The sequence below is a fragment of the Lepisosteus platostomus genome, chromosome 9 (genome assembly GCF_059453375.1).
Source record: "Lepisosteus platostomus isolate fLepPlt1 chromosome 9, fLepPlt1.hap1, whole genome shotgun sequence".
In the NCBI taxonomy this organism is placed as follows: Eukaryota; Metazoa; Chordata; class Actinopteri; order Semionotiformes; family Lepisosteidae; genus Lepisosteus; species Lepisosteus platostomus.
Genome location: NC_142619.1, coordinates 17748238 through 17763782, shown reverse-complemented (window position 1 = coordinate 17763782; position 15545 = coordinate 17748238). Strand labels below are relative to the sequence as shown.

The following is a 15545-nucleotide window of genomic DNA, read 5'->3' as shown; positions in this document are numbered from 1 at the left end:
CTCATAACAACATCACAGAAATAATGACTTTAACTATATGGGTACCAGTCAATAGAGGAATGAGACATTTATATTTCACAATTATTGGCATATGCTGCACTTTACTTCATTTTATGGAGCTGTTTGTGTGGATTGAGGGGATTAAGAACACTGTGAAAAAGCAGCACCCTTGTGCGAATACTTTTGTTTCAGCTGCACTTCTAATGATTAAACTTCACCTGTAGTTTGCTCATGTTACAGTAAATCTTACTGGTAGACAGTACAAGTGGTACGATGCATGTGTTGCATATTTGCTTCAAGCAATGGCCACCTGCACTCCTTACCTGTGACTTTCACTGTAGACTGTACACCCTGTTGGTCAAATGATAGTCATAAACAAAAGTATCTATATCGTACCTGCTCAATAAATGCTTGGACACCTGGTACAAAAAAGATTGTTAAAACTTTGCAAATGTGATGTTCATTTTATGTTTAATAATAATTGAACACCAATTCGGTAACACTTATTTCTTGAATTTAATCAGAATGTAGTAAATTAAAACAGACTAAGAGTCATGTTAGATTGACATTTGCATTCTACAAAATGAAATATTATTCTGTGTAAGATAGTGATTTCTATTGATACTAAACAAACTGAAACCATTCTATAACTAACTTTAGTTAACCTTTTTTAAAAGACAGATAATATTCATGTAGAATTACTTTAGAAAAAAGACAAGTGGCCTTCAACAGAGTATTTTGAAATGTTCAGAATATATTTTAATAGCAAAAAAAAGCAAATAGTACCCAGATATTCCTAATTATCGATAATAATTATCATTCATGCAACAGACTAAATTTACATATTGATAATATAATATAATAACATGATTTGATTTTGCTATAGGGAAAAATATAAATATAGAAAATGTAGGAATATAAATGTAAATATAGACATTTTAAGTGTACTGCCCTTCCTTTCACCATAGTTTTACAGTAATAAAGCCCAAAACACATTCAGGATTGTAAGGTGGATAATTGCTGGGTCCTAAATTGACAGCTTAAATGCTGATGTAAATAACCGCTTAAGAATCAGGTATAAACCAGCTAAGCAGATTATAGTAGGGAGCAATGGGGGAGACTGGAGTGTGCCGACGCAGCACGAGACTGAAGAATAAGATTTCTTCATTGGAAGGGAGGTAGCCAGTGATCATCCTGCTTCTGTAAGCCATTCAAAGGAGTTGTTAGCTTTTGCCCAGGGAGTGCATTTTTCAAAATGTCTCTTCAATGTAGTCATCTTATTAGGAAATTCAAGAGGAACCTCACCATCTACACGGGCACTGCTTCAGACTCAGAGTGATCGGAAACAGATGATGAAATTCTAGAGGAAGAGGAAACAGCACACAACTGTTAAACAGTATTGAGCAGCACACAGTTCCACAACACAGAGAACCCTGCTGCATAGAGTGAATATTAAAGTTCAGCTGGTTTTATATTGACAGAGCAGGATCCAGAAAACCTATTTGAACTGCCTAGAACAACCATTCCATTCTGTAAATACACCTTTGCATCATTCACCCCCTTCCAATAATGTCCCATCTTGATGGATTACGATTTTAAAATTCATATTTTTAAAGTGAAGATCTTTTTGAATCAAAACTTGAATGCTCTAAGTTTTCAAATTATGCTTTTAGATTTTCAGATGTCTCATCTTAAAACACTGAAAACTAGTATGAAGTCCACCAGGTGCCAGTTTCCTTGGAAACTGAAATATTTAATTTAAAAAAATCAGTACTCACACTTGTCTGTGAAGAATGCTGTATGACTCCTGGGAAGAGCTATTGTGAGAGACAGTGGAAGATACTAACGTGGTCTGAGTTGACCTGGCCATAGGAAAAAAACAAACAGAACGTTTGCATTTACTCCCAATTCAGATTTTGTAAGGCAGCAGTATACGTTTTCCAAGTTGGTCACAGAATCTAAATGCAAAATCCTGAGTAAGGTCTTAGGCTAATGCCAATAACCTAGTTATTGGTCTAATTATAAATCTTTTGTAGGTGATCCTAAAAGAAGCAGTTATATATGATGTGAAAGCAGAAAAGGAAATACAAGACAGAGTTCAGCTCTGTCTGGAACTTGGCATAAACTTGGGAAATTAAATTTAAAGTAAGGGAGAAGCATTAAATGTAGGAACCAGGAATGTACAGTAGGCTAGAAATATGAAATGGATGGTACTGGATTTGGAGAATTAGCATTAAAAGTTGTTTACTAGTTTATTCATTGTACAAAAGTAATTGTTTCCATGCAGACATTGTGAGCAACAGCTAAAGGTCAACTGAATAACTAATCCGCAGCATGTCTTTTCTCTAAGAAACACATTAGTAAATTGCAGTGCATTTATTGGCTGTATTGTTGACATCCTGTTTTTGTTTGACGGGGACATGATCTGAAATGACTAACCGGATCATGCATTTTACTGTATACCTTGGAATAAATACAGTACAGAATATATTTACAGCAGATAATACAGTAAATACAGTATGGTGTTACCAACTGTTGATCCGTGACAGTCAAGCTCCATTTCCAGTTGTAAAAAATTGGAAGTGAAAATACTATAAGTTAAGTAAGGATAAAATTTAAGTAAGAAATCAGGTCCGCATGCTAGCTTCCTTGACCAGCATGTAAAAGATGCAGTGCTTCCCTTTGTAGTCAGGGAAAATTGGCAATGCTGGCTTTTTTCCAGCATAGCTTTGTTTTGCAGTAAATTGAAAATTAAAAACAACTAAACAACTAATATACGAACTCATGCACAAAGCACATAGATTATTGTTTGCAAATATTTACAATTGGAGTTTTTTTACGAGCCTTTTACAAGCTTTTTTGTCATCGGTATGTTATTGCTGCCTTGGAAAGGGTTTCAGAAAGAGCAACCAAAATTATATCCTGGGTCAAATAAATGTCACCTCAACTGAAAAGATGCATCAATTTTCACTTACCCTGCCACACTACTTCCCTGTTGTCTTGCTAGAGTGCTTGATCTGCATGTAAAAAGTGCACGTCTTAATCATTGAGAAAGAGTGGAATTTATGTATACAGTATAAGCAAAGTAAATTACTGTAACTACTTGTTTTATGTGAAAGATTCATAACTTTAAATACCTTTTTGCTGATTCCAGAAAGTCAGAGGCAGACCTTGACCTGTGTTGATAAAAAATACTCATCTGTAATTGCTATCATTCTGTTAGAACTTCCGTGTTTAAATATATTTAAATTAACATTACCTTGGTTTTGAAGTTTGAATTCCAAGTGTAGAAGACCTGAAAAAAATCAACATTATTACATATGTTTTCCTATAATAAGAAATAAGAATATCCTAAAATTTGAACTAAATTGGCTGGTAAGACGCTATGTTTTACATGACAAAAATTGAAATTTTAAGTTTTTACGTTAGTCATAACTAACTGTGCAAGAATGAAAACTAATAAATGAACTTTGTAAACATTTTGAGTTTTCAAAATTTAGCAAAAGAAGTTACATGGCTAATGAAGAAGCTAAAAGCTTTATACAGACTTCATAAGACACTTACTTGTCTTTTACTTGTGCATTTTTTATGCACAAAGACCTCTAAGAAATCTACATAGCAGTATCTACATTACCAGGTTTATTTGATAGGCAACAAAAATGATCATAGTGTCATCATTTTCCTACAGATTTCTTTATTAACTGATCAAAGTTGACCTCTTTCCCATTAACTACAACTGATCATTTCTGCAAACAACTTTTAATTATTGCTAACAAGCTGAATGACACAGTGGGATATTAAACATAAAAAATTAAGAAGTGTTCCAAATGAAAGGAATCCGTTTGGTATATCAAGCTCGTTAGGATTCTAGTAGCTGAGAGGATCGGAGGATCGCATCTGGCGGTTTCTTGATCATCAGATTTGATAACGCGGCTAGGTAGCTTGTTCCAGACTCTTTGTATACAGTACTCTTTGTAAACAAAGTACCTCCTGTTCTCAGTTTTAATTCTTCTCTGATTCTTATTGTACAGGTAAATAAATGAATCAAATGAAAATATGTAGAAAGCATCTTAATAGTTTAAATAAAAATCAGAAAATTGCCTGAAGTAAAATCTTGCAGCAGGAAAATATCTTTACCTTGAAATTGCCTCAAGAATCCTCTGATCTGGTTGCCTTAGAAAACAAACAAACAAAGTAACATTATAATTAAATTTAATAGTGCCTAATGGTATTACAGGACATTTAAATTTTGATTTTCTTTTTTTCATTTTGAATGACAGATGTTGGTCCATCGCAGTTAAGGTTCGCTTTCAATCTTATTTGTTAACATCATCGATGTATATTTTTTAATAGTACAATCACAAATTTGTCTTAAAAGATAATTCAATTGAAAATAAGTAAGCAAGCACAGAAACAACTTGAGCTTCCATCCATGCAGAATGGACAAAGCTGGCAGATTCCAAAGCAAAGTCATAAAAAGGTAAAATAGATGCTCCGATACAACTAATTACGTGGTAATAACTGAAGGAAGTATTCATAGGACCTTCATAGGACTGAGTGGACACGTTTCCAAAGCAAAAGAAAGAAAACAGTATCAGTCTCAATGTGACCAAGCTTCAGCATATGTAGTGATGGGATAAGTGATGAACAGTTTCTCTGGGTGCTCTCTGGGTGTGGGAGCATTGTGAGAGAAAAACACAATATAAAAATAATACTTTCTGACTTGTGATCCCCTAGGTAATGCTGCATCATGGTTTTCAAGCCTCATTTGTTTCTTAATTGGCATGTACAGTAATCCCAGATTTATGATGTGATATTGAAAAATATGTACAAAAGTAAAGTCACTGGAGTATCTTATGTGTTTTCTTTCTACCCGGAATATTAGGAACAGTACGGCAAACAAGATAACAGTGTTCTGTTTCTGAAACTGTCATTTTACCTGTGGGTGGAACTGTTCACCTCCAAAGTTACCCTAAAAATGGAAAATGATTATTAATGGAGGTACTTATGACAGCATTTAACCCACTACACACCCAACAGACATCTTTGTACATTCAAAAATGTTTAACATATTGATTTGACTATAATTGAATACATACAGTATTTTTGGTATTTACTAAAAATACAGTATATTACTCAGAACTTGCATACATTTACCTAATGCATATCTTTAAAGATAAGCTGGGATGCTTGTAATATACAGTGTGTTAGTTTTGCACACTGGGTCTGCATGTTGCTAAAATTGTGTTGAGAAAATATACAGAAAGAGCAAGCAATTACAAATAAATTGGTGTGATTATTTTCTGATTTTTAGATCCCAACAACACATCACTTTTCTGAAAACAAAAAATAACACTATAATAAAGATAATCAGGTCTACTCTTCTACATTGCAGATTGTTTTTACATTGCTGTATATTACTGACCTGTTCCTTATGTTCTCCAAGAATGCATAAAATGAATTATGTCTGAAAGAAAAAAAAATAGTAATTTGAACAATTCTAATCCCCTTTGTATAGCATTTAGGGTATCAGATTTTTAGGTTCCCATCATTTGGTTTTATTTTTGTTTTGATTTTAAGAAAATAAAGAATCTTACATTTAGTAAGAACATACGAATATGTACTGTACATACAGGTTACTGTCAAAATAAGGGAAACCCCAGCATAGTGTCTTAACAGGGAGTTGGGCAACCATGAGGAACCAGAACAGCTTAAATGTGTCTTGGCACAGATTTTACAAGTGTCTGGAACGCTATTGGAGGAATGTGATGCCATTTTCCACTTGCAATTCCAAAGGAGTATTTGCTTTTGTGCACAGTTGCCCCTAGATGATGACATCTTTACCTCAGACCCCCATGCCAACATCACCTTTGCCACTGTTCCTTGTGTACCACCTGCATGTTCATCAGTCTTCCTCACTGAAGCTCCTTCCAAATGCGCCCCAAAGTTTGGCACATTGACCCCTCTCACAAAGTCATCAAAGTGACATTTCTTCTTCTAGCCTTGGTAACCAAAAATAATGGGCAACTGGGCCTGCTCAGTATTTTTTTACGTGACCCTAAGCATGCTGGGATGTTAATCGCTAAACCACACCTGTGTGGAACCACCTGTTTTCAAAATACTTTGTATCCCTAAATGTTACACAATATATCCTTTATTTAGGCAGTTATCTGTATACAGTATGTTATATGTTCAAACTTTACCCCTCTACACAGCTGAGTGGGGACTTACATTCTAATATAGAGAGGGCCTGTTTTTTACTGTACTTCTTCAGTCATGTGTTTCAGTCCACCCGTTTCTTTAGTAACATCAGGTACTTACATACATTTTAAAAGCTTTGTTTTTTGTTTTTCCCGGCTGAATACCTAGCTCCAGTACATAATTTTTTAAAAAATGATACAACCTGCAACAGTTACATATTATATTTCTTCATAGTTTCTAGGTTACAAAAATCAATCAACAGACTTAATTGTCATTTAATATTTTCATGTGTTTCAGGACCAGTATTCTGCCTGAGTACAGCACTGAGTACAGCACAGGTCCGGCACTGTGAGCCTGTGCCTGTCTCTACCTATGGAGCTGTGGAGAGGTCTGGCTGGACATCTGGTACTCCTCTCTTGACTGAATGAAGTAGGGGGCATTCTCCTGTTGTACTTCCCTGTGCACTCTGACCACTTGTCCAGTCGCCAGGCTGTTGTGCAGCATGTCTTTAGTATAGTGGGTGTCGTATGCCTTTGCTTGTTTGTATACCTTCCTGGGCCTGTGGCACAAACAAAATAAGATTAAGACTTGCTCTACACACACACTCTATAAAATACATGTTGTATGATGATAATGATAATATTTTCCAAAGATCAGACAGAATGTCATTACAATTCCATCACTGTGCACTTATTTATAAACTTTAATTTGGGTCTTAATATGATAAAACTTTTTTTTATTTAGCAAGTAAGTCATTTAGCAAGCAAATGACATTTTGTTAATTGAATGTTAAAACCAACAAGAATTGCCTGCTCCCATATTTGCTTTTGCTTTCCAACAGAACTGTTTTGTCATGTTCACAAGGTAATAGATTTGGTAATAGTATTGGGAAGCCCAGCTTTTACTGGAATGTAATTTGCAGATATCTCCAGGCTTGTGGCATGAAAAAGCAAGTCTTGCTAAGTGACACACTTCAGGCCTCCTGCTTACTTTTTCCTACAGCAGACCAAGCAGAACAGACAGAGCAGCAGGAGGAGAAAGAAGAGCACTGCCAATATCACAACCAGGGCAATCATCCCAGCAGAGTGCACTGAGTCCCAGGGCTGTATGGTCTGGTATGGAATCGGCTCTAGAAAAACAGAACACGTCTCTGACATTTTTGAGATATTTAGAGAGTCACAGAAGCAATCAAACATCACAGAAAAGAGATTTTTTTTTGTTTGGAGAACTAATTACACGTAGGAAAATTTCCCAGTTAGTTTAGTTTTCATTTCACTTAATAATCAGGACCCTAGCTTTTCAGACCAATTTATATTCTACATTTTGAAACCTCACCTGGTTTTGTCTTGAATGTGTCTGACCAGTTACTGCTCATCACTGCTTTCCCAGTGTCATCCACAAGAACATACCTTGTCCTAAAGCAGAAAAAACAAATATAGAAAAAAAAACACACTTATCATCTGCACCTCGTACACAAAACAAAGTTTCCTACTAATCTCAGTCTGACATTATTCTTAGTACTGTCCTGATTATTCTCATTACTGTTCTGTTATTTTATTTTTTTCTCCCCTCAGCAGTGAAATCGTAACATGGCTCAGTTTAGCTCAAAGTAAATCTATCGGTAGTGCAAAATAAAAAGCACAATTAACATGTAGCCTATTGTATTGTAAAATAAATTAAAAGCTAAAATGAAGGATCTCATAAAAGTCTGAAAATGACAATTACCTGTATCCTGTCTCAGGGCGGAGTGGCCCATTGCAGAGATCTCTGGCTGATATGCATTTCTTGGTGGAGCCCACAATATTGGCTCTAATGTCTGCATTAGTGCTATGACAGGTAAAATGGAATGATTTTACAATAATGACAATATATAGAAAGTTTCCAGATGGAAGCGTAAGTTCAGGGAAAAAAATTAGAATCAAGGAAAACTCCATTTTGAAGTTTCTCTTCACTATTGTATTCCCTAAGTCTTAATATAATTTCCCTGTAGACCAATCCAGCACTTAAATCTTAAAAGTAACATTTGTATTTTACTGACCCTATGTATTGAAGTAAAAGTAAAGATGGGGGTTAAATTAAGACCTTTCTGCTTGAAGATTAGACTTCTAAGCAACAGGAGTTTATGGCAGGAAAAGGGAGAACTGATAAGGATTCCAGATGCAGCTAGGAGAGCTATAAAACCCCCTGGGGACTTAATCCCTGACCATTTGGCCAAAAAGCTGTAAACTGGCCAAACACGTGACCTCCCCCCTTTACCATAATAACGAGTGACGTCAGAAGTGGAAAGGAAAGGATATATAAACCTAAAGTTTGTACCAGCACTTGGAACAATACTTCGGTTTTGCTGTTTCTTGCGGGAAACAAGACTTCAGCTTTATTGTTCCTTGCATGCAATAAACTCATCTGTTTAACTTCATCTCGGGATCCAGAACCTTATTCTTTCTGTTACAACAGTTCATTTACTAAAAACTAAAAAAAAAAACCTTAAGCTAGACGTTCACATTTTACTTTTGTATACTGTATATTCAGTATATTCAAATCTTAAGTTTGCAAATTCACTATGTACTTTGGATTTTTTTGTTGTTTTTTAAAGATGTTTTTAAGATGTTTCAAAGGATAAAAGGGAAATTGTCTCCTTTAATAATACAAAAAAAATGCTTACTCTCTTTTCTCTGCATTCCTACAGTCTTCCACAGATGACCCACAAAGCTTGGAAGTGTCCCTTTGAAGAAGCCTGCTCTTGTTCATCTCTTGGTAGCAGTCATATGGTGAGAGGTTGGATAGAGAGACATATGGGCCTAGGCTACCAATATTTGTCTCATTATAAGTCAGGTTTGCAAAAGCTGACACACCCACTGTGAAGTTCTCCTTGAGTACTACAACAGAGAAGCCAAAGAAGGAAAATATAATAAAGATGCATTAAAGACCAAATAAAAACACAAGCATATGAGCATATACACTTACAGTACAGCACCTACTGTACTCTCTCAATGAAGACATTAAATGAAAATGCCACAAATTCAATATTTACTATTTACAATATCTACCGTACATGCTCTAATATTCTTAGTTCTTAGTTACCCTTATAGATACTAAAGACAAATGTCGGGTCAGACCTCTAAAAAATGCAGTGTGATACAATTTTAGCAACATAGGACAGGATTAATAACTGCACAAACTAATATCATGCCTCTCAGGGAAGTGCACAAACCCAAGGGAATGACATTAGATCAATCAAGCAACATTTCCCCTTCAGAGTCAAGCACATACCACTGCTTTCAGCTACCACTAATGCAACGGAGACATTTTTTTGGTATATGGTCTGTATCTGCATAGCAGCTTTCTCAAACACGCCACAGTCAGGCTCCTTCAGCAGGATACTCGAGGTTCTGATAGAAAGGTCTTCATTTGTCAGCAGCTTGGGCTTAAACATTTTAACTAGAATCAGAAAAAAAGAATCAGTGATGTGACAAACATCAACAAATGAACTGCATTTAAAACAGCGGACTACTGATGTTAGTGGTTTTGAAATTAAAAGGACCAAAGACAAAACTATAAAAAGTAAAGCATACTTCAGGGTTCAGCAGGTAGCAGCTGAAAAAAATGTCATTTAGAATAATAATAGTTCTATGTGATTGTTTACTGTTTTCACATAGACCAAATAATTTTTCTGTAAAACATACAGTATCATACAAGCCCTAAGTGGAATTTAACTAGGATCCACCTCCTTTTCCAGACAGTGTCATGGTATTATTCATGACCTTGCAGTACATTCAGGAATAAAACTCATCCAAAGGACAACAACAACAGCTGCAGACAAGTGTCCGTGGGGTCTCTGGGATCTGGATTAAGAATTCTGGTCTATACAGGTGAGTGCCACCTACTGACCCATCAACACCAATTAGAGGATCAACCAGGTTTTTAATAGAGGTCTCATATCTCAGACCTAATTAGGCTTAACCTCACTTAGCTAATGAGATGTGGCTACAGGCTACAGGCTACAGGGTGGTAATAACTGAAACATGAAACTATACACTACATTACAGCCTCTTGTGTTCACAGTTCATGATGATGAAGTATGACACACGTACAGAGAGAAAACACAAATCTGTGTTTATGATTGAGCAAGAACACTAAACTGCTACAATAACAAAAATGATTTTGCAAGATAAAGTTTGAATTTTGTAGAGAACACCAAGGGCGGAATTTTTTCAAGAGCTTTTTTTACTTCTAAAAAACATGATATTGAATTACTGTAAGTCTCTGTCAATAATGCCTGAATAAGAACCAAATTATTTTTTTACCAACAAAGTTGTTTCTCAGATTTATTTACATAAACATAATTATGTACAACATAAATTTGAATTACATCGAAAAATGCTTTGAATTAAAGAACCAACTGGTATTTTTTTAAGTGCCAATAACTGTTTGTATTATAAAGGATTTTAGTAATCATTCCACTTCAGAGGAATATAAACAATGTGACAATACAGTACCTGCATCACTCACAAGTGGTGACTGAAGGACTATGCTTGCTGTGTTGCTTGGCAGTCCCTCCCCAATCTGATTAACTGCAGTAGCTGTGATGTTATAAGGTGTGTCTAGATTCAGGCCATTAATGTACAAGAAATGGTCTTCTGTCTGATATGTTTTTGGAGGAGAGTTTCCATCCTGCAAATACAGCTGAAAAGAAACACTTTCAGAGTAAATTCATTTCTTTCTGTAATGTATACAGCTGTTCCTGGACTAGTTTCAAGAGCGTGTGTGTCTGTGGGAGGGGGCATGAGGTGGTTTTTCATAGCAATTTTATAAAAACAGCTTTAAAACAGTCTGGCTTTCAAGCTTCCAATATCTACATAAATAATGAATACAGCACCTTGCAAAAGTATTCAGACCCTTGGTAAGTTTTCACATTTTGTTGCTTTACAAGCTTTACATTCATAACACTTTCAAAGTAATAATTATTATGTTTCTTACACAACATACTCCACACATCCAAAGTAAAAGAAGAAAGTAAATAGATAATTTATATGGAAGAAAAATAAAAAGTAATGAGTGTCTGAGTGAGACAGTAAGCATTAAAACTCTTTGCTGTGGCAAACCTAAATTAATCTACTGTACAGTATGTGCACAAAATGAATTAAGTGGCATCTGTTATACGTAATGGTGGTTCACTTGATTTCAGAATAAACACACCTACTACTATCCCTCATTAAGGCATTGAATTTCAAGATCCAATCATTAAGACAAAGAAGATTTTAAAGCAATTAATGGATTTGAATGGTCTAAAAACAATTAGAAGGATCCTTAATATATTGAAGCCGATAATTAAGAAGTGGAAGATACCCAAGGAATTGATACATTTGATACATTAAAGAGAGACAATTCCACCTGGCCAGGAAGCACTCATCCAGTGGTATATTGCTGCTTGGTAATCAAGCTAACAAATAGCTGCCATAGCTTATGCTCAAACCAATCCTACAAGATCTACTGTGATAAATGCAAGACAATTCCTTATGAACTTGAAAACATACTATACAGTAACAGTCCTAACCTTGATTTAATTTGTTTTTGTCTAAGGTAATGTAACAGGAGCCAATGGTAAGAAAATATTAAAGGTCGTTTTTGACCATTAAATAGGATGAAGGATATTTTTACATTTGCTGGTAACAGATAAGTAGAAATTGTGCATACCAATGAATAGTTTGCCTATGTAACCTCTAAAATTTCCAATAAAAGTTTCTGTTGTTTTTCTTTTGCAAGTGACCAAAAATGTTATACCCCTGTTGATTCTGAAGTCTTCATGAACCAAGTACTGCAGACATTAAGGCTTATTTTTTAACATGCTGGTTACTACTCTACATTATCCATAACCTGTCTTTAGGTTTACCAGGAAGTCCCAGTAAGATACAATGCAGACTATAACCAAACCAGATAGCCAAATATTTTTTTTTGTCTTTGCAATAAACTGCAGATAAGGGTCAGCTACATCTACATCCATATATTATGAAATAATAACAGGGGGGTTATATTATGAGCATTGGGTAGGGAACCTTACAATGTAGTGCAAGATGTCTCCTTCGGGAAATTCTGGAGGTATCCAAGTAGCAAAGATTGTTCCTGTGTCTGATTCAACCTCAAATACCTCCAGGACTAGTGGAGCAGATGGGAGGTTTTTCACAGTGACATCTAGGACATAAAGTTAAACAAATGTCTCAAAACAATTATGCTATATATATTATACGAAGGAAAAGAAAGTAATCATTAATGCAGTATGAGCTACTTCAATATTTCATTTCAATTCTTAAAACCATTACCTCAAAATAGATGTCTGGTTGTTTAGAATAGATACTATAAGGTGGTACAGCAGCTTCTAGAACGAAAGTTCCAATTTAAAAGTCTGGAATTAAAGAACAATATTTACTGACCTGGAGTTGTGACGGTAGTGTATCCTGGTTGGCCCTTGGTCCCATTGGTGATGGGGGTCACTGTGATGCTGTAGGTGCTGTTGGGAAGAAGGCCCTGCAGCAGGACTGACTGCTCTTTGGTGTGTAGAGTAGAGGAGCTGTTGTCCCCAACTCTGCTGAACTGGACGTCATAGCTGGACACTGACAGAGAGGCTGGACTGGTCCAGTTCACTAGGGCACTGGTGGGGCTCTGGGCTGTAGCATTCACAGCAAGGGGCACTAGAGGCACAGGACACAACAACGATATAAAGACCTGAGTATTGAAATTGCTTCATTTTAACAGTACAGTATGAACTGAATATATACTTGTCATTTAGACACTGCATTGTGTATAAGAATATCTCAGGACTAATAAGTGTTTATATTTACAAGTGGTCTAGTTAATGACTGGTCTGAGGAAAATATTTGTACAATGGTAAATTAAGAGAACAACTAGCTACCTCTAAGAGATTCCGGGTATAAAAGACTCAAAAAGAAAATCTTTGTTTTTCAGCTTGGAATTCATTCTTAGTCTCGGTCAGTGTCAGTCTTCAGGCCCTGTCACTTACCTGATGGGGTTGTAACTGTGGTGTATCCTGGTCGCCCTCTAGTCCCGTTGGTGATGGGGGTCACTGTGATGCTGTAGGTGCTGTTGGGAAGGAGGCCCTGCAGCAGGACTGACTGGTCCTTGGTGTTTACAGTGGAGGAGCTGTTGTCCCCAACTCTGCTGAACTGGACGTCATAGCTGGACACTGACAGAGAGGCTGGACTGGTCCAGTTCACTAGGGCACTGGTGGGGCTCTGGGCTGTAGCGTTCACAGCAAGGGGCACTAGAGGAACAATGTTCATGCAAATTTTAGATGTTAAAACAATGACAAGTAATTCACTCAAATGTTGGTGTTGAGTTCCTCTCACTCACATGGCTCTGTAGTGAAGAAGATCAGTGGGCTGCTCTCCTCAGTGCCCAGGGATGTCAGAGCAGAGACAGATACAAGGTACCCTGTATCATCCTTCAGACCTGGAGAAATAAGGGCCCAATCAAAAGTCAGTTATAACAGATAAATACATCAAACAAACAGTAAAAAATATTCAAATAGTATTCAGTTATTCTAAAAATACCTTATACTTGCAAATATTTTTAAAAGCTGCATTTCTTACTAAGGTGACTAATGTTACAGCAACTAAAGTAAGTACTGTTTTCAAATAATGGTTATGTTTTGTACAATTACAGTTTATAAATATGGTGACACATAAGCAGTTTTCACATGACGCCTTCCAATGAATCCAAAAACTCCAAATATATTGAGCTAATACCCACTGAACCCTGAAGCTTAACAAGAGATGTTTTTGTAAAAATATCACACAAAGTATGAGAATTTGAACACATGCATATTTAAAAATTTTAAAAGGTCTGTTATGTGTTTTTATCTGACTATTAATAATACCTATTTCTTTTTATTGTGTCAGTTAAGTCCTTTCTTTTCGTTCACTACCTGTCAGGTTCACTCCAAGTGCTGTAGCAGGAAGAGTGAGGTTAGTGCTGGGCTCAGTGCTGCTCACAGGCCTGTAGGACACTCGGTACCCTGTGACCAGCCCAACGTCCATCACTGGAGGCTGCCAAGTCACCACAGCCGATGTTGCAGTCTTGTTAGACACGTTGCTGAGGAAGAAAACTACAAAGAGCAACCAGGATAAGATGGTGACAAGGCATTGTATTAATCTACTGTTTGTACTGTAAATGTAAGTAATGACAAATGCTATACTTAAAAGACAACTGGGTGTTGGTGTATTAGTATATTAAAATTTACAGTATTATTTTTACATGGATAGAAAAGCAATTTGTATTCCAAATGGTCTTTCCTGAAATGATCAACTTAATTTTTTTTTTTCACAAAGCGAGGAATAATAATAATAATTGCTAACACTTATATAGTGCTTTTCTGGACACTCCACTCAAAGCGCTTTACAGGTAATGGGGACTCCCCTCCAACACCACCAATGTGCAACATCCACCTGGATGATGTGACGGCAGCCATAGTGCTCCAGAACGCTCACCACACATCGGCTATCAGTGGGGAGGAGAGCAGAGTAATGAAGCCAATTCAGAGATGGGGAATATTAGGAGGCCATGATTGGTAAGGGCTAATGGGAAATTTGGCCAGGATGCTGGGGTTACACCCCTACTCTTTTCGAGAAATGCCCTGGGATTTTTAATGATCACAGAGAGTCACAACCTCGGTTTTACATCTCATCCGAAGGACAGCGCCTGTTTACAGTATAGTGTCCCTGTCACTATACTGGGGCATTAGGACCCACATGGACCGCAGGGTGAGTGCCCCCTGCTGGCCTCACTAACACCTCTTCCAGCACCAACCTTAGATTTTCCCAGGAGGTCTCCCATCCAGGTACTGACCAGGCTCACACCTGCTTAGCTTCAGTGGGTTGCCAGTTGTGAGTTGCAGAGTGATATGGCTGCTGGAGTACTTTACTTATTCAAATATTGTATACAGAGCATTCCAGAAAAAAACTCAATAAAGAGTATTTTTAATCCATGCTGTACTGACCCTGTGCAGTTATGACAGTGGTGTATCCAGGTCGCCCTCTAGTCCTGTTGGTGATGGGCGTCACTGTGATGTTGTAGGTGCTGTTGGGAAGGAGGCCTCGCAGCAGGACTGACTGCTCTTTGGTGTTTACAGTGGAGGAGCTGTTGTCCCCAACTCTGCTGAACTGGACATCATAGCTGGACACGGACAGAGAGGCTGGACTGGTCCAGTTCACTAGGGCACTGGTGGGGCTCTGGGCTGTAGCGTTCACAGCAAGGGGCACTAGAGGAACAATGGTCATGTAAATTTTAGATGTTAAAACAATGACAAATGTAATAATTCACTTAAATGTTGG

At 36.8% G+C, this 15545-nt stretch overlaps 1 protein-coding gene and 1 long non-coding RNA gene across 2 annotated transcripts in view; one reads left to right on the top strand and one right to left on the bottom strand.

The window, feature by feature from the left end:
• Positions 1–14282, top strand: part of LOC148654582 (uncharacterized) — a 30381-nt gene extending 16099 nt beyond the window's left edge. Inside the window, exons 2-7 of the long non-coding RNA XR_015941497.1 lie at positions 6499–6630; positions 7204–7316; positions 7943–8037; positions 8888–8969; positions 9938–10070; positions 14148–14282. This is a non-coding gene — a long non-coding RNA (uncharacterized LOC148654582). The remainder of the gene's footprint in view (positions 1–6498; positions 6631–7203; positions 7317–7942; positions 8038–8887; positions 8970–9937; positions 10071–14147) is intronic.
• LOC148654581 (fibronectin-like) overlaps positions 509–15545 on the bottom strand; it is a 41171-nt gene continuing 26134 nt past the window's right edge. Inside the window, exons 33-53 of the mRNA XM_088647055.1 lie at positions 15212–15472; positions 14141–14320; positions 13567–13665; positions 13217–13477; positions 12630–12887; positions 12260–12390; positions 10698–10884; positions 9472–9639; positions 8864–9077; positions 7927–8028; positions 7537–7616; positions 7192–7330; positions 6572–6760; positions 5426–5467; positions 4940–4972; positions 4138–4173; positions 3260–3295; positions 3138–3176; positions 2976–3017; positions 1779–1862; positions 509–1360 (exon numbers count right to left, since the gene is read on the bottom strand). Of these exons, the coding sequence (XP_088503181.1) occupies positions 1309–1360; positions 1779–1862; positions 2976–3017; positions 3138–3176; positions 3260–3295; positions 4138–4173; positions 4940–4972; positions 5426–5467; positions 6572–6760; positions 7192–7330; positions 7537–7616; positions 7927–8028; positions 8864–9077; positions 9472–9639; positions 10698–10884; positions 12260–12390; positions 12630–12887; positions 13217–13477; positions 13567–13665; positions 14141–14320; positions 15212–15472 (2633 nt within the window). The 3' untranslated portion in view covers positions 509–1308. The remainder of the gene's footprint in view (positions 1361–1778; positions 1863–2975; positions 3018–3137; positions 3177–3259; positions 3296–4137; positions 4174–4939; positions 4973–5425; positions 5468–6571; positions 6761–7191; positions 7331–7536; positions 7617–7926; positions 8029–8863; positions 9078–9471; positions 9640–10697; positions 10885–12259; positions 12391–12629; positions 12888–13216; positions 13478–13566; positions 13666–14140; positions 14321–15211; positions 15473–15545) is intronic.